This window comes from Coloeus monedula (genome assembly GCF_965178545.1).
Source record: "Coloeus monedula genome assembly, chromosome: 39".
NCBI classification, from domain to species: Eukaryota; Metazoa; Chordata; class Aves; order Passeriformes; family Corvidae; genus Coloeus; species Coloeus monedula.
The window spans coordinates 1435507-1453092 of NC_138819.1; the positions used below are offsets into that span (position 1 = coordinate 1435507).

Below are 17586 nucleotides of genomic sequence, written 5' to 3' on the forward strand. Positions count from 1 at the left end.
CGGCAGCATCGCGCGCTCCTATTGGTCCGTCGGCGCTCGGCCAATGGGCGGCGGCGGTGCTGGGAGGTGCCGGCGTGCGAGGAGCGGCGCGGAGCGGAGCGGCCGCGACCATGGTGAGGGGGCAGGGGGGATTTGGGGCGGGGGTCGCGGGGGTCTCGTGTCCCCCATCCTCTCATCTCTCCATGTCCCCCACAACGGGCGCTTTGCCCCCTCCCCAGTGCCCCCACATCCCCCTCATGCGCCCCCTCCTTATCTCCTGTCCCCCCCCATGTCACCGCTGTCCCCCCCGCGTCCCTCCCATCCCTCGCGGCCGCCTCGTCCCCCCTCAGCGCTCCCGCCGTGTCCCCCATCTCTCATCTCTCCATGTCCCCCACAAGGGGCACTTTCCCCCCTCCCCAGTGTCCCCACATCCCCCTCATGCGCCCCCTCCTTATCTCCTGTCCCCCCCATGTCCCCCCCGTCCCTCGCTGCCGCCTCCAGTCCCTCCTCAGCGCTCCCGCCGTGTCCCCATCCTCTCATCTCCCCGTGACCCCCACAAGGGGCACTTTCCCCCCTCCCTAGTGTCCCCACATATCCCTCATGCACCCCCTCCTTACCTGCCGTCCCCCCCATGTCACCGCTGTCCCCCCCGCGTCCCTCCCATCCCTCGATGCCGCCTCCAGTCCCCCCTCAGTGCTCCCGCCGTGTCCCCCATCTCTCATCTCCCAGCCCCTTCCCCACACCCCTCCCATGTGTCACCCCCGGTGTCATCTCTGCCCCGGTCTCACCTTTGCCCTGGTGTCACCTCTATCCCGGTGTCACCTCTATCCCAGTGTCAGCTCTGTCCCGGTGTCATCTCTGTCCCAGTGTCACCTTTACCATGTTGTCATGTCTATTCTGGTGTCACCTCTATCCTGGTGTCACTTGTGCCCTGGTGTCATCTCTATCCCGGTGTCATCTCTGCCCCGGTTTCACCTCTGTCCCGGTGTCATCTCTGTCCCGGTGTCACCTCTATCCCGGTGTCATCTCTATCCCGGTGTCATCTCTGTCCCGGTGTCATCTCTGTCCCGGTGTCATCTCTGTCCCGGTGTCATCTCTATTGCGCTGTCACCTCTGTCCCAGTGTCATCTTTGCCCTGGTGTTGCCTCTGTCCCGGTTTCACCTCTGTCCTGGTGTCACCTTTGCCCCGGTGTCACCTCTGTCCCAGTGTCACCTCTGTCCCGGTGTCACCTCTGTCCCGGTTTCACCTCTGTCCCGGTGTCACCTTTGCCCTGGTGTCACCTCTGTCCCGGTGTTGCAGCTGCGGCGCCAGGCCCGGGAGCGCCGGGAGTACCTGCAGCGCCGGGCACGGGAGCAGCAGCAGCAGCGGCAGCGGGAGCGCAGGGAGAGCCTGCGGCGGGCGCTGGACGGTACCGGGACACGGCCGGAAAGGCCGAGGAGGGGATGAGAGAGGGGTGGGAGGGGGGGGAAAGGGGTAAAGAGGGGCTGGGAGGAGTTTGGGGGGGGGTTAAAGAGGATTTGGGAGGAGTTAAGGGGGGGTTAGATAAAAGAGGATTTGGGGGCAGCACAGGAGGTTTGGAGGAGTTAAGGGGAGCTTGGAGGGATGAAGGGGATTTGAAGGGGATTGGGGGGTGTTTGAGGGTGTTAAAGAGGAGTTGAGGGGGAGACTAGAGGTGTTGTGGGGGCAGGGGTTTATTTGGGGCTGGGGGCCGTGTTTAGGGGCTGGGGTATTTGAAATCGGGAGGGTCGGGGGTCCTGTCCGAGCCCCCTCCGTTCCTCTCCCCCCAGAGAACCGGCTGCTGCCCACGGAGCTGCGGCACGAGGCGCTGGCACTGCAGAAGGAACTCGAGTTCGACTTCGATGCCCCGGGGGGTGAGCGGGACCCCCAAATTGGGGAGGGGGCAGGGAGAGGGACCCCCAAATGGGGGGGGGGGAGGGGAGCGAAACTCCTAAACCCAGGGGTGGGGGACAGGTGAGACCCTTGAAGGGTGAGCTGGGCCCCAAAACGGGGAGAGGGGAATCGTGGAGCAGGATGGAGGCAGCCCAAAAAGGACCTCAAAAAAACAGAGCGGCCCCGGCTTCGGGATCGAATTTGCCACGTTTGTCCCAAATTCTCTGTGGGTTTTCAATTTCACCAAATAAGGTTAAACCCACCCCAAACTGAATTGTGCCAACACTCCCAATCTGGGCTGCAAATGTGCCCCATTTCCCCCCGAACCGAGTCGCAAATTGCCCAAAATCCCCCCAAAACGGAGTCACTGAAATCAGCCCAACATCCCCAGAGGGGCTCAGCTGCCCCCAGGGTGGGCGTGGCTGTGGCTGGAGGGGGCGTGGCCTGACAAAGCCCCGCCCCCAGAGACGGGAGGTGGCCAGGATGACGAGTACCGGTGGGCGGGGCTGGAGCCCCCCAAGGTGATGGTGACAACCTCGCGGGACCCCAGCGCCCGCCTGCGCCTCTTCGCCAAGGTGGGTGTGGCCAGGCATGGGCGTGGCTGCAGCTGGGCGGGGCTCTGGGTGGGTGTGGCCACAGCTGGGTGGGGCTCTGGGTGGGTGTGGCCAGTTTGGGGTGTGGCCACAGCTGGGCGAGGCTCTGGGTGGGTGTGGCCGGGCATGGGCGTGGCCACAGCTGGGTGGGGCTCTGGGTGGGTGTGGCCAGTTTGGGGTGTGGCCACAGCTGGGCAGGGCTCTGGGTGGGTGTGGCCCAATCTGGGTTGGGCTCTGCAGTGGGTGTGGCCAGGTTTGGGTGTGGCCTAAGCTGGGCAGGGTTTTGGGTGGGTGTTGCCCAAGATGGGCGGGGCTCTGGGTGGGTGTGGCCCAATGTGGGTGGGCCTCTGGGGTGGGTTTGGCCTGAGCTGGGTGGAGCTCTGGGGTGGGTGTGGCCAGAGCTGGGTGGGGCTCTGGGATGGGCTCGACCAGCAGTGGGTGGAGCTCGAGGCTGGGCGTGGTTGGGTTTGGGTGTGGCTCAGGGGTGGGCAGGGCTGGGTTTGGGTGTGGCTCAGGGGTGGGCGTGGCTGGGTTTGGGTGTGGCTCTGGGGTGGGCGTGGCTGGGTTTGGGTGTGGTTCCCAGGTGGGTGTGGCTGGGTTTGGGTGTGGCTCCTGGGGTGGGCGTGGCTGGGTTTGGGTGCAGTTCTGGGGTGGGCGTGGCTGGGTTTGGGTGTGGCTCTGGGGTGGGCGTGGCTGGGTTTGGGTGCAGTTCTGGGGTGGGCGTGGCTGGGTTTGGGTGTGGCTCAGGGGTGGGCGTGGCTCGCTCTGGGTGTGGCTCTGGGGTGGGCATGGCCCATCTTGAGCCCCTTGACCCCACCCCCTGTGGGTGCTCTCCCATGGGGGCGTGGCCTCGGTGAGGTTGTGGCTTTAGGGTGGGTGTGGTTGTGCAGGGCGTGGCACAGGTGGGGGACGCCAGCGGGGCGTGGCACAGGTGGGGGGACACCAGCAGGGTGTGGCACAGGTGGGGGGACACCAGCGGGGCGTGGCACAGGTGGGGGTCACCAGCGGGGCGTGGCACAGGTGGGGGGACACCAGCGGGGCGTGGCACAGGTGGGGGGACACCAGTGGGGCGGGGCACAGGTGGGGGGACACTGGCGGGGCGTGGCACAGGTGGGGGGACACCAGCGGGGCGTGGCACAGGTGGGGGACACCAGCGGGGCGTGGCACAGGTGGGGGGACACCAGCGGGGCGTGGCACAGGTGGGGGACACCAGCGGGGCGGGGCACGGCGGGCACGTCCCCGCTGACCCCGCCCGGTGCCCCGCTGTCCCCAGGAGCTGTGCCTGCTGCTGCCGGGGGCGCGGAGGATGAACCGGGGCCGGGCCGAGCTGGGCGCCCTGGTCGGGGCCTGCCGGGCCGCGGGGGTCACCGACCTGCTGGTGCTGCACGAGACCCGCGGGCGGCCCGGTCAGTGCGGGGGAGGGGCTGCCGGGGCCCTCAGGGGGCCCTCAGGGGGTGGGGAGCTGCGGGTTCTGTTTTTGGGGTGGGGGTCTCTCCTTGTAGGGGGTGGGGCTTAGGGGGGTGAGTGGGTGGGGTTGGTGTGAGGGGCGTGGCCTGCTTGAGGGGTGTGTCCTGAGCAGGCCCCGCCCCCCAGACGGGCTGACCGTGTCCCACCTGCCCCACGGCCCCACGGCCCATTTCACCCTGAGCGGGGCCGTGCTGCGCCAGGAGGTCGGGGGGCTCGGGGGGGCCCCGCTGGCCGCCCCCCATCTGCTGCTGCTGCGCCTGGATTCCGCTTTGGGAAAAAGGGTACGGCCAGGGGGGCACTGGGAATGGGGGGGGACACACACCTGGGGGGATGTGAGGGGTCTGAGGGGACATGGGGGAGGAAATGGGGACACTGGGGGGAGCACAGGAGGTGCCCAGGGTGGGGTGACCCCGTTTCTGTCCCATTGCTCCCCTTAGGTTGGGGACACTGAGGGGAACGCCCAGGGTGGGGTGACCCCGTTCCTGTCCCATTGTCCCCATTAAGTTGAGGACACTGGGAGAACACAGGAGGTGCCCAGGGTGGGGTGACCCCGTTCCTGTCCCGTTGTCCCCGCTGAGGACAGTGGGAGAATACAGGAGGTGCCCACAGTGGAGTGACCCCGTTCCTACCCCCCTTGTCCCCCTGAGGTTGGGGACACTGGGGGGACACAGGAGGTGCCCAGGGTGGGGTGACCCCGTTCCTGCCCCCCTTGCCCCCCTGAGGTTGGGGACACTGGGGGGACACAGGAGGTGCCCAGGGTGGGGTGACCCCGTTCCTGCCCCCCTTGCCCCCCTGAGGTTGGGGACACTGGGGGGACACAGGAGGTGCCCAGGGTGGGGTGACCTCGTTCCTGCCCCCCTTGCCCCCCCTTAGGTTGGGACCATCCTGAAGCACCTGTTCCCCGTCCCACGCCCCGACAGCCGCCGCGTGGTGACGTTCGCCAACGAGGACGACGTCATTTTAGTGCGGTGGGTGACGCGTGGGGACACGGGGACACGGACAGACCCCCCCGCTGGGCCTCTCTGACCCCCCCCCTCCCCACAGGAACCACGTGTACCGGCGCCGGGGCCGGACGGTGGAGCTGGAGGAGGTGGGACCCCGCTTCCAGCTGCGGCGTGAGTGTCCCCTACTGTCCCCTAAGAGGGTCCCCCTGTGTCCCCAAGTGTCCCAACCCCCCTCCCGTGTCCGCCCCAGCGTACCTGATCCGCCTGGGGACCCTGGAGCAGGGGGACGCGGCCGATGTGGAGTGGCGCTGGCACCCGTACACGGCCACGGCCCCCAAGCGCCGCCTGCTCAGCGCCACCTGAGCCCCCCAGGACCCTCCCGAGCACCTGGAGAACCCCCCCGGGACCCCCCCGGGCAGGTGGGACCCACCTGGAGAGCTGAGAGCACCTCGGCAGCTGAGCCCCCTCTGGACGCCCGGGACTGCCCCTGGGCACGACTGGGTCGATGGGAATGGGTTTTTATTTGGCACAATAAATGGTTTTTCTCTAAGTCGGCCTCTGTAAGGACCGGCCGAGCTCTGCTGTGGCCCCTCCTCTGCGGAGGTGAGGGGGGTACCCCGGGATCCGGCCCCCCCCTCACACCCGGGACCACTCGGCCGGGGGGTCCCGTGGGCCCTTGGGCTTCCCGATGCGGAAGTTAAACCCTGAGGAGGGGAGGGGATCAGTGAGGCAGGGCCGGACACTGCTGTCCATCCTCTGACCCCCCCGGGACACCGGGGACCCCCCCCCCATGCTCACCGAGGCAGGGGCCGCTGCCGGGGTCTGCGGGGGGGGGTTCTGCAGGGGGCGTCACGACCTCGTAGGCGCCGTCAGTGGGTCTGGGGGAGCCTGGGGGGGTGGGGGGGGGGGTAACCAGGGTCAGACCCCTCTGTCCTGGGGACCCCTGGGACCCCCCCCCCCCGACCCCCACTCACCTGCCGGGCTGGGGGAGGGGCGGCGCACGGGGCTGCCCGGGAGCGAGCACGTGCCCGAGGGGGCGGAGTCTCGTGTGAAGGGGGCGTGGTCTCGGTCCAAGGGGGAGGGGCCTCGTCCCGCGGCCCCGCCCCCCCGGCGGGGCTTGTTGACCACGGCGTAGGTGACCTCCATGGCGGGGGGCGCGGGGGGCTCGGCCGGCACCGAGACGCTCCTGGGCACAGGGCAGGCACCGCCAGGGAAGGGACCCTGCCCGGCCCCCCCGTCCCCAGAAGCGGAGCAGCCGCCAGCACTCACCTGAGCAAGGTGGGCCTCAGGGCCCGGCGGGCCACGGCGTCCTGGTACAGGGGGGGCTGCGGAGGCAGGGGGTCACCTGCGGCCCCCCCCAAATGGGGGTTGCCGGAGCTGCCGCGTTCCCCCGGACTTCTCAGGACCCCCCGATCTCTTGGGGTGTCCCCCGGCCCCCCCCCAGGCCAGCCGGGTCTCTGCTCTCACTTCCCCTTTCCGGGGGCAGGAAGTGTCGCGGCCGCCCTCGTGCCCCCACCCCGCCCCGGATGCCCGCGGCCCCCTGAGCTCCCGGCTGCACCCCCCGGTCCCGGGGTCTCCGTGCTCCCCGTGCTCCCTCTCACCTGGACCCCGCGGGCCAGGCTCAGGTGGCCGGGGGGCGGTGGAGGAGCCATCGGGGGGTCTCAGGTGTGCGGGGCACGGAGGGGACCTGAGGGGTTTTCAGTCGCCCCCAGGCCCCGCCCCCGGCTGGAGCCGCGCCCCTGGGCTGCACCCGAGGGGGGGCCTGAAGCTCCCCCAGGGGAGTCCCTGTGGCACCTTTGGGGGGTCCTGGGGGGCCCTATGGACACTGCAGCATCTGCAGAGACGGTTTAGGGGCTCTGCGGGGCTTCTTGGGGTCCCTAATGCTCTTGGGGGGTCTTTACAGACCCTATAGAGCCTCTGTGAGGCTCCCCCCGGGGCCGATGTAGAGATTTTGCGGCTCCTTATGGATCCTGCAGCCTCTGCGGTGCTGCATGGGCCCCCTAAAGCTGTGCTGGGGGTGCCTATAGAACCTCTGAGCCCCCTAAAGCTGTGCTGGGGGTGCCTATAGAACCTCTGGGGCCCCCTAAAGCTGTGCTGGGGGTGCCTATAGAACCTCTGGGCCCCCTAAAGCTGTGCTGGGGGTGCCTATAGAACCTCTGGGGCCCCCTAAAGCCCTTTGGGGGTGCCTATAGAACCTCTGGGGCCCCCTAAAGCTCTTTGGGGGTGCCTGTAGAACCTCTGGGCCCCCTAAAGCTGTGCTGGGGGTGCCTATAGAACCTCTGGGGCTCCCTTAAAGGTCTTTGGGGGTGCCTATAGAACCTCTGGGGTCCCCTAAAGCCCTTTGGGGGTGCCTATAGAACCTCTGGGGTCCCCTAAAGCCCTTTGGGGGTGCCTATAGAACCTCTGGGGTCCCCTAAAGCTCTTTGGGGGTGCCTATAGAACCTCTGGGGTCCCCTAAAGCCCTTTGGGGTCCCCCTGGCCCCGCCCCTTGTCACGAGGCTGACCGTGCAGGCCCCGCCCCGTGTGACGTCACAGGGTAACGCGGGAAGGGGGCGGAGCGGGAGAACCCGCCAAAAGAGGCGTCACTCCTTAGGCCCCGCCCCCGGTCCCGCCCCGCGCTCGCTGATTGGTCGGCGTGCGGCGGCCGCGCCCCCTTCCCCCGCGCCGCGTGCTGATTGGTGGGGGTGGTGGCGCGGTGACGTCACGGGGCGCGCGGCGCGGCGGCCCCGGAAGCGGCGGTGGCGGCGGGAGCGGCAGCGGGGCCGGTGAGCGCGCGCGGGGCGGGGACAGCGCGGGGCGGGGCCGGAGGGGGCGGGGCCGGAGGGGGCGGGCGCGGCGCGGGGCGGGGCCAGCGCGGCCGGGGGGAGATCGCGCCGGGGGGCGGGGCTTTTGTGAGGGGGCGGGGCGGCCCCGAGGGTCCCGGGGCGTGGCTCCTTTCTGGGGGCGTGGCTTAGCAGACCCCCCCGGGGGGCGGGGTTACCGGACCGTGCTGCTTGCAGGGGGCGGGGCTTGGTGCTGTGTGGGCGGGGCTTCGCTGTAGGGGCGGGGCCTGGGAGACACGTGTGGCTGTGGGGTGTTCCGGGGTCAGTCTCTGTGGGGGCGTGGCTTGGTGCCCGTGGGCGTGGCCTAGTGGGAAGACCACCAGGGCTGGCGCCTACTGGATGGGGCAGGGGGTGTGGCCACAGGGCGTGGTTTGGGGGCGGGGCGGGGCCGGTGGAGCCCCGCCCCCTGCGGACCCCACCCCACGCCCCCCACAGGTGCCTTGGCGGGGGCAGCGCCCAGGACCCCGGAGCCTCCCTGGGTGGGGGCAGGGCGGGGCCGCTCAGGTGCGCAGGCACCGCCCCGGCGCCCCCTGCTGGTCACAGGTGTGGCGGAGATGGACCCGGTGAGGACAGAGGACACGGCGGCCCCGAGTGGTCACCGCAGTGGGCAGGATGAGGAGGAAGAGGTGGCAGCAGTGGCAGCCATGCCGTCACCCACGTGTCACCCTGCCGGGGATGAGGAGGACAAGGAGATGGCAGCAGTGGTGGCAGCCACAGTGTCCCTGGGGTGCCACCCCAGTGAGAAGGAGGAGGAGGAGGTGGCAGTGGCCATGACATCCCCAGGTGGGCCGTGCGGCAGGGACGAGGATGTGGTGGCAGCCGTGACAGTAGAAGCAGCCATAACGTCCCAGGGGTGTCATCCCGGTGAGGACGAGGAGGTGACCACAGCGGTGACATCCCTGGAGTGTCTCCCCATTGGGGATGAGGAGGAGGTGACAGCAGCGGTGACAGCAACAGTGACATCCCCGGGCGTTCAACCTGGTGAGGAGGAGGAGATGACCATGGCAGTAACGTCCCCAGCATGTCCTCCCGTAGGGGATGAAGAGGAGGTGACAGCAGCGGTGACATCCCCAGCGTGTCACCCCGGGGAGGAAGAGGAGGAGGAGGTGACGGCAGCGGTGACATCCCCAGCGTGTCACCCCGGGGAGGAAGAGGAGGAGGTGACGGCGGCAGTGACGGCGGCGGCGGCCACGTCGGGCCCGGGCGGGCGGCGCGGCGCGGACGAGGACGTGGCGGCTGCGGGCTGGCGGGCGCGGCGCAAACACGTGTTCGTGCTCAGCGAGGCCGGGAAGCCGATCTACTCCCGGCACGGCAACGAGGAGGCACTGGCGGCCACCATGGGTGTCATGATGGCCCTCGTGTCCTTCATCCAGAGCGGCGGCAACGCCATCCGTGCCATCTGCTCCGGTACGGGGGCAGCGGGGGGGTGGATATGGAAGCCCCAAACCTGCACAGTCCCGCCCCCAGGTACCCCTGAAACAGCCCCCACAGGAACAGCCATCCCTGCTCAAAACAGCCCCTCCAAACACAACATCCCACCCCCAAAACCACCTCTCCTAGCTACAGCCGAATCTACCAAAACAGCCCCGCCAGGCACAACCAGCCCCCCAAAGCTCTCCTCCCCCCCAAACCCCTTCCGGCGTACTGCCACCCTGCCAAAAAACAACCTCCCTTGGTACAGCCACCCAAAACCAACCACATTCCCCCTAACAACACCCAGCCAGCTACATCTGCCCCCCCCCCAAAACACCCATTCCCCCGAGCCCCGCCGCGTCCCCGCACCGCGTGTGACCGCCGCGTCCCCTCTCTTGCCCCGCAGAGGACCGCACGCTGGTGTTCGAGCAGCGGGGCCCGCTGCTGCTGGTGTCGGTGTCGCGCACGCGGCAGTCGGCGGCGCAGCTGCGGCGGGAGCTGGCGTTCGTGCACGAGCAGATCCTGTCGCTGCTGACCCGCGGGGGCATCGCCCGCGTCTTCGCGCGGCGCCGCGGCTTCGACCTGCGCCGGCTGCTGGCGGGCGCCGAGGCCGTGCTGGACCGGCTGCTGTGCGGGGCGGCGGCGGACGGGCGGCTGCTGCTGGGGGCCGCGCGGTGTCTGCCCCTGCCCGGGGGGCTGCGCCGCGCCGTGTCCGGGGCCCTGCGCCGCTCCGCCGCCGCCGCTCGCCCCGCGCCCGCCCTGGCCGTGCTGGCGGCCCGGGGCCGCTTGGTGACGGCGGCGCGGCAGCGGGCGCTGGCCGAGGGCGGGCGGCTCTGCGCCAGCGACCTGCACCTGCTGCTCAACCTGCTGGGCGGCGGGGCGGGCGCGGGGGCGGGCGAGGTGTGGACCCCCGTGTGCCTGCCCCGCTTCAACCCCGACGGCTATTTCTACGCCTACGCGGCGCGGCTCGGCGAGGAGGAGGAGGAGGAGGAGGAGGAGGAGGGCGGCGGCGTGACGCTGATCCTGCTGTCCACGGAGCGCGAAGGCTTCTACGCGGCGGCCGCGTGCCGGCGGCAGCTGGAGGACACGCTGCGGGCGCAGGGCTGGCTGGCCGAGCTGGCCGCGGCCGTGCGCGGGGGAGCGGGGTACGGCCCGTCCCGCCCCGGCGCCCCCGAGCTCCGGCACTTCCTCTACAAGCCCTTGGAGGGGCCAGAGGAGATGCAGCAGCTGCCGCAGTTCACCAGGTGCGGGGATTGGAGGGGAGGGGGGGATACACCCCAGAATTGGGGGGGCGGGGGTGTCGCCGGTGTTCACCTGACGCCCGTGTCCCCCCTCCTCCTCCCTCACTGGCGGCAGCCCCGAGCTGGAGGAGCCCTACAGCAGCGAGGAGGAGCAGCACCGGCTCTTCGACCTGTACCACTACCTGCACAGCCGCGTGCACAGCCCGCACCGGCCCCTGCGCCTGCTCTACCACGTGGCTGAGAAGGAGACGCTCCTGGCCTGGGTGAGCTGCGGGGAAGGAGCCAGCAGCAGAGGGAGCAGAAAGCAGCTCTGTCAGGAGGTCCCGGAGTCGGCAGTGCTGTCGTGGGAAGATTGCAGAGTTAACGGGTGTCACTGGCTGGTGGGGCTGTCGGGAGATCCCACCGGTAACGGGATGCTGGGTGTCAGCGCTGTCAGGAGGTCCCAGAGTTAACGGGATGTGGTGGCATAACCACAGTCAGCGGGATGCTCACTGGAAGTGTCACCAGTAGGTCCCAGAGTTAATGGGATGCTCACTGGAAGTGTCACCAGCAGGTCCCACAGTTAATGGGATGCTCACTGGCAGTGTCACCAGTAGATCCCAGAGTTAATGGGATGCTCACTGGCGGTGTCACCAGCAGATCCCACAGTTAATGGGATGCTCACTGGAAGTGTCACCAGCAGGTCCCACAGTTAATGGGATGCTCACTGGCAGTGTCACCGGTAGATCCCACAGTTAATGGGATGCTCACTTGAAGTGTCACCAGTAGATCCCAGAGTTAATGGGATGCTCACTGGCAGTGTCACCAGTAGATCCCACAGTTAATGGGATGCTCACTGGCAGTGTCACCAGTAGGTCCCACCATTAACAGGCGTGGGTTCCCACAGGTGACCAGCAAGTTCGAGCTGTACAGCTGCTTCAGCCCGCTGGTGACGAAGGCAGGCGCCATCGCGGTGCTGACCAAGCTGCTGCGCTGGCTCAAGAAGGAGGAGGACTGGCTGTTCATCCGCTACCCGGCACCGTTCACTGCTGCACCCACGCGCCCCGAGGGGCCCGAGCCCGAGGGCTGACAATAAACACTGAGACCCCGGGGAGAGTCCTGAGTCCGGGGGGACTGGGGGATGAGGGGACACGTCCTGAAGGGTGAGGGGACGGGGGGACGGGAACACAGGGGTGGGGGGATGGCAGGGACACAGCCTGAGGGCTGAGGGGGTGAAGGAAAGGGGGAGAGGAGATGAGAACAGGGGGGAGATGGGACAGAGGAGGGGGGAAAGGGAACTGAAAATGAGGGGAATGCGGGAGAGAAAATGGGGAGAAAACCTGACGGAAAAAGGTGGGTAAGAGGGGACAGAAAAGAGGGAAAATGGGACAGAAAAGAGAGGGAGGAGGGGATAGAATTCAGTGGGAAAACACGTGAGAAAACGGTGGGAAAATGTGACAGGAAAGGCTGGAAGAGGTGACTAGAAATGGAGGGCAAAAATAGACGGGAAAGGGAGCAGAAAAGAGGGAAGAGAAAAGGCTGGAAGAAGTGACAGACTGGGGGTGGAAAGGAAACAGAAAACGGCATCAGGAAAGGACAGAAACAGCTGGAAAAGGAGACAGAAATGAGGACGAAGAGTGGACAGAAAATGGTCGGAAAACGTGAGGGGAAAAGGGCGGGAAAACGTGAGGGGGAAACCTGAGGGGGAAAGGGCAGGGAAATGTGAGAGGAAAAAGGTAGGAAAATATGAAGGGAAAAGGCATGAAAATGTGAGGGGGCAAAGGGAGGAAAACATGAGGGGAAAGGCTAGGAAAACGGGAAAATGAGGGGGAAAAGCAGGAAAACGTGAGGGTAAAAGGGCGGGAAAACACGAGGAGGAAAGGGCAGGGAAATGTGAGAGGAAAAAGGTAGGAAAATATGAAGGGAAAAGGCATGAGAATGTGAGGGGGGAAAGGCAGGAAAACATGAGGGGGAAGGGTAGGAAAACGGGGAAAAGCTGAGGGGGAAAAGCAGGAAAACGTGAGGGTAAAAAGTGGAAAAACGTGAGGGGGAAAGCTGAGGGGGAAAGGGCGGGAAAACGTGAGGGGGAAAGCTGAGGGGGAAAGGGCGGGAAAACGTGAGGAGGAAAGGGCAGGGAAATGTGAGAGGAAAAAGGTAGGGAAATATGAAGGGAAAAGGTAGGAAAATGGGAGGGGGAAAAGGCAGGAAAACATGAGGGGGAAGGGTAGGAAAACAGGGAAAAGCTGAGGGGGAAAAGCAGGAAAACGTGAGGGGGAAAGGGCAGGAAAAGCTGAGGGGAAAAGGGCGGGAAAACGTGAGGGGGGAAACCTGAGGGGGAAAGGGCAGGGAAATGTGAGAGGAAAAAGGTAGGAAAATATGAAGGGAAAAGGTAGGAAAATGGGAGGGGGAAAAGGCAGGAAAACATGAGGGGGAAGGGTAGGAAAACGGGGAAAAGCTGAGGGGGAAAAGCAGGAAAATGTGAGGGGAAAAGGGCAGGAAAACCTGAGGGGAAAAGCTGAGGGGGAAAGGGCAGGAAAACGTGAGGGGGAAACCTGAGGGGGAAAGGGCAGGGAAATGTGAGAGGAAAAAGGTAGGGAAATATGAAGGGAAAAGGTAGGAAAATGGGAGGGGGAAAAGGCAGGAAAACATGAGGGGGAAGGGTAGGAAAACGGGGAAAAGCTGAGGGGGAAAAGCAGGAAAACGTGAGGGGGAAAGGGCAGGAAAACCTGAGGGGAAAAGCTGAGGGGGAAAGGGCGGGAAAACGTGAGGGGGAAAGGGTGGGGAAATGTGAGAGGAAAAAGGTAGGAAAATATGAAGGGAAAAGGCATGAAAATGGGAGGGGGAAAAGGCAGGAAAACATGAGGGGGAAGGGTAGGAAAACGGGGGAAAATGAGGGGGAAAAGCAGGAAAATGTGAGGGGAAAAGGGCGGGAAGACGTGAGGGGGAAAGGGCGGGAAAACGTGAGGGGGAAAGCTGAGGGGGAAAGGGCGGGAAAACGTGAGGGGGAAAGGACAGGAAAATGTGAGAGGAAAAAGGTAGGAAAACCTGAGGGGAAAAGGGCAGGAAAATGTGAGGGAAAGGGAAGGGGAGGAGCTGACAAAGCTGCAGAAGGTGAGGAGAAATGGGTGATGAAAAGAAACAAAGTGAAAAGATACAAGAGAGAAAAAGTGTGAAAAGGGGACTGGAAAGGGGATGGGTGACAGAAAATGGAGCAAGAGGGGAAAGGACTGGAGAAGGAAAGGAAGGACAGAGATGGAAGGGACAGAGGCAGAAGGAACTGGAGGAAGGAGGCGACAGAACTGGGGGGGAACTGGGGAGAAGAGAGAGAAAAGAGGAGGAGGGAGGAAATGGTGAAACGTTGACAGAAAACGTGGGGCTGAGGGTGGGAAAAGGGGAACGAAGAAGATGACAAGGGGACAGGAGGGGACAAAGCAGCGCCCACCATCATCATCCCCCGTGTCGCCCATGTTCCCTCCCATGTACCCCTATGTCCCCACCGTGTCCCTCCAGGCTGCAGTGATGGACATGGACCCACGCAGCGAGGGGCTCTACGGGCGAGACCCCCTGAGACCACCGTGTGTGTCCGTGTCCCCCCGTCCCAGGGACAAGGTGCTCCCAGGTGTCCTTAAGGGACACGGTGTCCCTGTGTCCTGCCCAGTTCCCCCCTCAGGTCCCCCTGGGGGGAACCCACGGTTGGAGATGGTGCTGAGGCAGATCCACAGCCTGAAGAAAGGTGAGCCTGAGGAGCCCTGTGTTCCTCCCATGTTCCCGTGTTCCACATGTCCCTCATGTCCTCCTATGCTCCCTCATGGGCTCGCCATGTCTCCCCATCTCCCCATGTCCCACACGTCCTTCTGTCCATCCCACCGTGTCCCACAGTCCATCAGGCCATGGCGCAGGAGCTGCTGAAGGCACAAGACCACAGTGAGGGGTTGCGCCAGAACCTGGAGCAGCGTGAGTCACCTGGGGGGGGGACACTGAGAGGTTTGGAGGGGGACACTGAGAGGGCTGGGGGATCTCTGAGGGGTCTGGAGGGGGACACTGAGGGCTGGGGACACACAGAGGGGTCTGGGGTTGGGTGCTACGTAGGGACCCTGAGGGGCTCGTGGGCACAGAGGGCTCAGGAGTCCCTGGTCCCAGCTGACTCCCCCCTCCCCACAGTGGAGCAGCACGAAGAGGCGCTGGAGGGGCTCTGGAAGCAGGCCCAGGGTGAGCCCAGGGGGCCCTGGGGTCTTTGTGCCCCCTCCCAAACCTTCCCCTGATGCCCCCTGAACCTCTGACCCCCTTGACCCCTCCAGATCCTTCCTGGCCCCCACAATTCCCTGACCCTTGTGGCACTCCCACCTCCCCCAGAGGGGGTGACCCCTCCTGTGTGTCCCCTCCACAGAGGGACCCCCCTGACCCCCCATAATCCTCCCTGAGCCCTCCAACCCCCCTGATCCCCTCCAACCTCCCTGACCTCAACCCTTGTGACCCCCGGCACCGTCCTGACCCCCCAACCCCCCCAGAGTCACTGTGGAGAGCGCAGCTGCAGGGAAAGGATGTGGAGGCCAAAGGTCAGAGGTGAGTGGGGACACCTGTGACCCTCCTCAACCTCATCTGTGCCCACCTCTGACTGCCCCCCAAACACACCTGGTGACCCCTGACTCCCGCAGGCACAGGAGGCTCTGCCTGGAGCAGCAGCAGGACCTGGAAGGGACAGAGCAGCAGTGGGAGCAGCTCCGACACCTGCGCCGGGGACACAGGTGGGGCTGGGGGACACGGGTGGGGCTGGGGATACAGGTGGGGCTGGGGGACACGGGTGGGATTGGGGGACAGAGGTGGGGCTGGGGGCAGCACCAGGTGACCCACGCAGGTCACGTGCCCGCTGTGTCACCCCCGTGTCCCCTCACCCCCAGGTGGGAGTACTGCCAGCAGCTCGAGGCCATCACGGAGGAGCTCCAGCACCTGTGGGACACGCACGTGAGCCCCGGGCTGGGGTCCCTCACACACCTGGGGGTCCCTCACACACCTGGGTGCCCTCGCACAGCCAGGGGTCACACACACACACCTGTGTCCCCCTCCCACCCGTGTCCCCACACAGACCCCAGCCCACCTGGAGGCTGAACTGATGCACCTGGAGAAGATGCGGGAGAAGTGGCTGAGCTGGGGTGAGCCCCCAACACCTGAGTGACCCCCCAGGACCCCCTCAAGTACCTGAGTGTCCCTCCTGGCACCTGAATGACCCCCGTGACACCTCTGGGCACCTGAGGGATGCCCTTGGACACCTCAGTGACTTCACCCAACACCTGAGTGACCTCCCGAGCTCCCCCCATGGAACACCTGGCTGAGCCTCGGGCACCTGGCTGTTTGTCCTCGGGCACCTGAGCCCCTCCCTCACAAGCCCCTGAGTGACCCCCCGGACACCGTAGCCCCCCCCAGCCCCAGGTGTGTCGCCTTGGGCTGACCAGTGTCCCCCCCTTGCCCAGAGCGCTGCCTGACGGAGGCCGAGGAGCACCTGGGAGCAGAGGTCCCCGTGGTCATGTGAGTGCCCAGCTCCGGCCCCGCCCCCTCCCGCACGGCCCCGCCCCCTAACCCCCGTTCCCGCAGGGGATTGGTGCGGCAGGAGCACGAGGGGGCGGAGCAACGTCTGGAGGTGGAGCTGAGCCGGCAGCAGCTGAGCCTGCAGCACCGAGACAGGTGTGTGACCCCCCCCGGACAGGTGTGTGACCCCCAGGACAGGTGTGTGACCCCCCCCGGACAGGTGTGTGACCCCCCCCGGACAGGTGTGTGACCCCCCCCCAGGACAGGTGTGTGACCCCCCCCCGGACAGGTGTGTGACCCCCCGGACAGGTGTGTGACCCCCCCCAGGACAGGTGTGTGACCCCCCCAGGACAGGTGTGTGACCCCCCCCCGGACAGGTGTGTGACCCCCCGGACAGGTGTGTGACCCCCCCCCAGGACAGGTGTGTGACCCCCCCCGGACAGGTGTGTGACCCCCCGGACAGGTGTGTGACCCCCCCCGGACAGGTGTGTGACCCCCCCCCCAGGACAGGTGTGTGCCATCCCCCAGGACAGGTGTGTGACCCCCCCCAGGACAGGTGTGGGACAGGTGTGGCCCTGGCATGGGCCCCGCCCACCTGCAGCCCCACCCCTTCCTCTGGCCCCGCCCCCAGGTTGGCAGAGGAGCTGCAGGAGCTGCAGCGCCCCCTGGAGGCTCCGCCAGAGTGACGGGGACGAGACGGATGGGACGCGGGGGACACCTGTGCCACCCCCTGTGCCACAGCTGTGTGCCATCCCCTGTGCCACCTGTGTGCCACCTGTGTGCCACCTGTGCCACAGCTGTGTGCCATCCCCTGTGCCACAGCTGTGTGCCATCCCCTGTGCCACCTGTGTGCCGCCACCTGTGTGCCACCTGTGCCACCCCCTGTGCCACAGCTGTGTGCCATCCCCTGTGCCACCTGTGTGCCACCTGTGCCACCCCCTGTGCCACCTGTGTGCCACCTGCACAGCACCTGCGTCCTCCCGTGCCCCAGTTCCCCACTGCCCTCGCTGCCATGTCCCCTACGTCCCCCCCATGTCCTTCCATGTCCCCCTCCGATCCCGAAGCCTCCCCCCTCATGTCCCCAGTGTCCCCTCAAGTCCCCCTCGTGTCCCCATTCTCCCCCGTGTCCCCCCAATGCCCCCCATGTCCCCCTGTGCCCCCATTGTCTCCCAGACCTCCCCAGTGCCCCCCAATGTCCTCCCATGTTCCCAGTGCCCCCAGTAGCCCCCCCATGCCCCCCATGTCCCCCCAATGTCCCCCATGTCCCTGTACACCCTCCAGTGGCCCCAGTAACCCCTCCATGGCCCCCCAGTGCCCCCCATGGCCCCCCATGCCCCCATTGTCCCCTCAGTGTCCCCACATGTCCCCAGTGCCCCCCATGCCCCCCATGCCCCCCATGTCCCCCCAATGTCCCCCCATGTCCCCAGTGTCCCCTCAGTGTCCCCCCGTGTCCCCAGTGCCCCCCATGTCCCCGTACACCCCCCAGTGCCCCCAGTAGCCCCTCCATGTCCCTCCATGCCCCCAATGTCCCCTCAGTGTCCCCCCAGTGTCCCCCATGTCCCCGTACACCCTCCAGTGTCCCCAGTAGCCCCTCCATGGTCCCCCATGCCCCCAGTGCCCCCATTGTCCCCTCAGTGCCCCCATTGTCCCCTCAGTGTCCCCACATGTCCCCAGTGCCCCCCATGTCCCCAGTGCCCCCCATGTCCCCCAATAAACGCTGTCCCATCGCCGCTG

General features: G+C 66.5%; 4 protein-coding genes across 5 annotated transcripts; 3 read left to right on the plus strand and 1 right to left on the minus strand.

Moving 5' to 3' along the window:
• Positions 1-8: 8 nt before the first annotated feature.
• On the plus strand, positions 9-5386 carry IMP4 (IMP U3 small nucleolar ribonucleoprotein 4). The gene is made up of 9 exons (XM_082300331.1): positions 9-113; positions 1280-1388; positions 1768-1851; positions 2336-2445; positions 3737-3869; positions 4057-4211; positions 4804-4898; positions 4975-5045; positions 5125-5386. Exons 1-9 carry the CDS (start codon positions 111-113, stop codon positions 5235-5237), a joined length of 873 nt encoding a protein of 290 aa, XP_082156457.1. The 5' UTR covers positions 9-110; the 3' UTR covers positions 5238-5386.
• Positions 5387-5447: 61 nt separating this feature from the next.
• PTPN18 (protein tyrosine phosphatase non-receptor type 18) lies at positions 5448-6984 on the minus strand. The gene is made up of 5 exons (XM_082300336.1): positions 6476-6984; positions 6144-6199; positions 5849-6060; positions 5673-5762; positions 5448-5578 (listed from the first exon to the last, which is right to left on the minus strand). The coding sequence occupies exons 1-5, from the start codon at positions 6524-6526 to the stop codon at positions 5511-5513; spliced, it is 477 nt and encodes a 158-aa protein (XP_082156462.1). The 5' UTR covers positions 6527-6984; the 3' UTR covers positions 5448-5510.
• On the plus strand, positions 6021-11429 carry LOC309584355 (vacuolar fusion protein MON1 homolog B-like). 2 transcript variants are annotated; one of them, XM_082300325.1, is made up of 5 exons: positions 6021-6152; positions 8132-9103; positions 9516-10353; positions 10466-10613; positions 11237-11429. In XM_082300325.1, exons 2-5 carry the CDS (start codon positions 8251-8253, stop codon positions 11417-11419), a joined length of 2022 nt encoding a protein of 673 aa, XP_082156451.1. In that variant the 5' UTR covers positions 6021-6152; positions 8132-8250; the 3' UTR covers positions 11420-11429. The 2 variants fall into 2 exon arrangements, with proteins under 2 accessions (XP_082156451.1, XP_082156450.1); XM_082300324.1 differs by lacking the exon at positions 6021-6152 and adding an exon at positions 7099-7639.
• A 2377-nt stretch (positions 11430-13806) lies between these two features.
• On the plus strand, positions 13807-16538 carry LOC309584310 (uncharacterized protein; the record flags this gene model as incomplete). The annotated part of the gene is made up of 11 exons (XM_082300269.1): positions 13807-14062; positions 14209-14283; positions 14491-14538; positions 14628-14637; positions 14752-14892; positions 14985-15074; positions 15228-15291; positions 15413-15479; positions 15798-15852; positions 15919-16008; positions 16484-16538. 11 exons carry the CDS (start codon positions 13807-13809, stop codon positions 16536-16538), a joined length of 951 nt encoding a protein of 316 aa, XP_082156395.1.
• Between the last annotated feature and the right edge of the window lie 1048 nt (positions 16539-17586).

Excerpts from the sequence above, each read along its gene's own strand:
- IMP4 (XM_082300331.1), top strand. Across the intron at positions 1,389-1,767 it reads CCTGCGGCGGGCGCTGGACG|AGAACCGGCTGCTGCCCACG; the intron begins GTACCGGGACAC and ends CTCTCCCCCCAG. Across the intron at positions 1,852-2,335 it reads CGACTTCGATGCCCCGGGGG|AGACGGGAGGTGGCCAGGAT; the intron begins GTGAGCGGGACC and ends CCCCGCCCCCAG.
- PTPN18 (XM_082300336.1), bottom strand. The coding sequence starts at position 6,526 with ATGGCTCCTCCACCGCCCCCCGGCCACCTGAGCCTGGCCCGCGGGGTC. Across the intron at positions 5,763-5,848 it reads CCCCTCCCCCAGCCCGGCAG|GCTCCCCCAGACCCACTGAC; the intron begins GTGAGTGGGGGT and ends CCACCCCCCCAG. Across the intron at positions 5,579-5,672 it reads CGGCAGCGGCCCCTGCCTCG|GGTTTAACTTCCGCATCGGG; the intron begins GTGAGCATGGGG and ends TCCCCTCCTCAG.
- LOC309584355 (XM_082300325.1), top strand. The coding sequence starts at position 8,251 with ATGGACCCGGTGAGGACAGAGGACACGGCGGCCCCGAGTGGTCACCGC. Across the intron at positions 9,104-9,515 it reads CATCCGTGCCATCTGCTCCG|AGGACCGCACGCTGGTGTTC; the intron begins GTACGGGGGCAG and ends CTTGCCCCGCAG. Across the intron at positions 10,614-11,236 it reads AGGAGACGCTCCTGGCCTGG|GTGACCAGCAAGTTCGAGCT; the intron begins GTGAGCTGCGGG and ends GGGTTCCCACAG.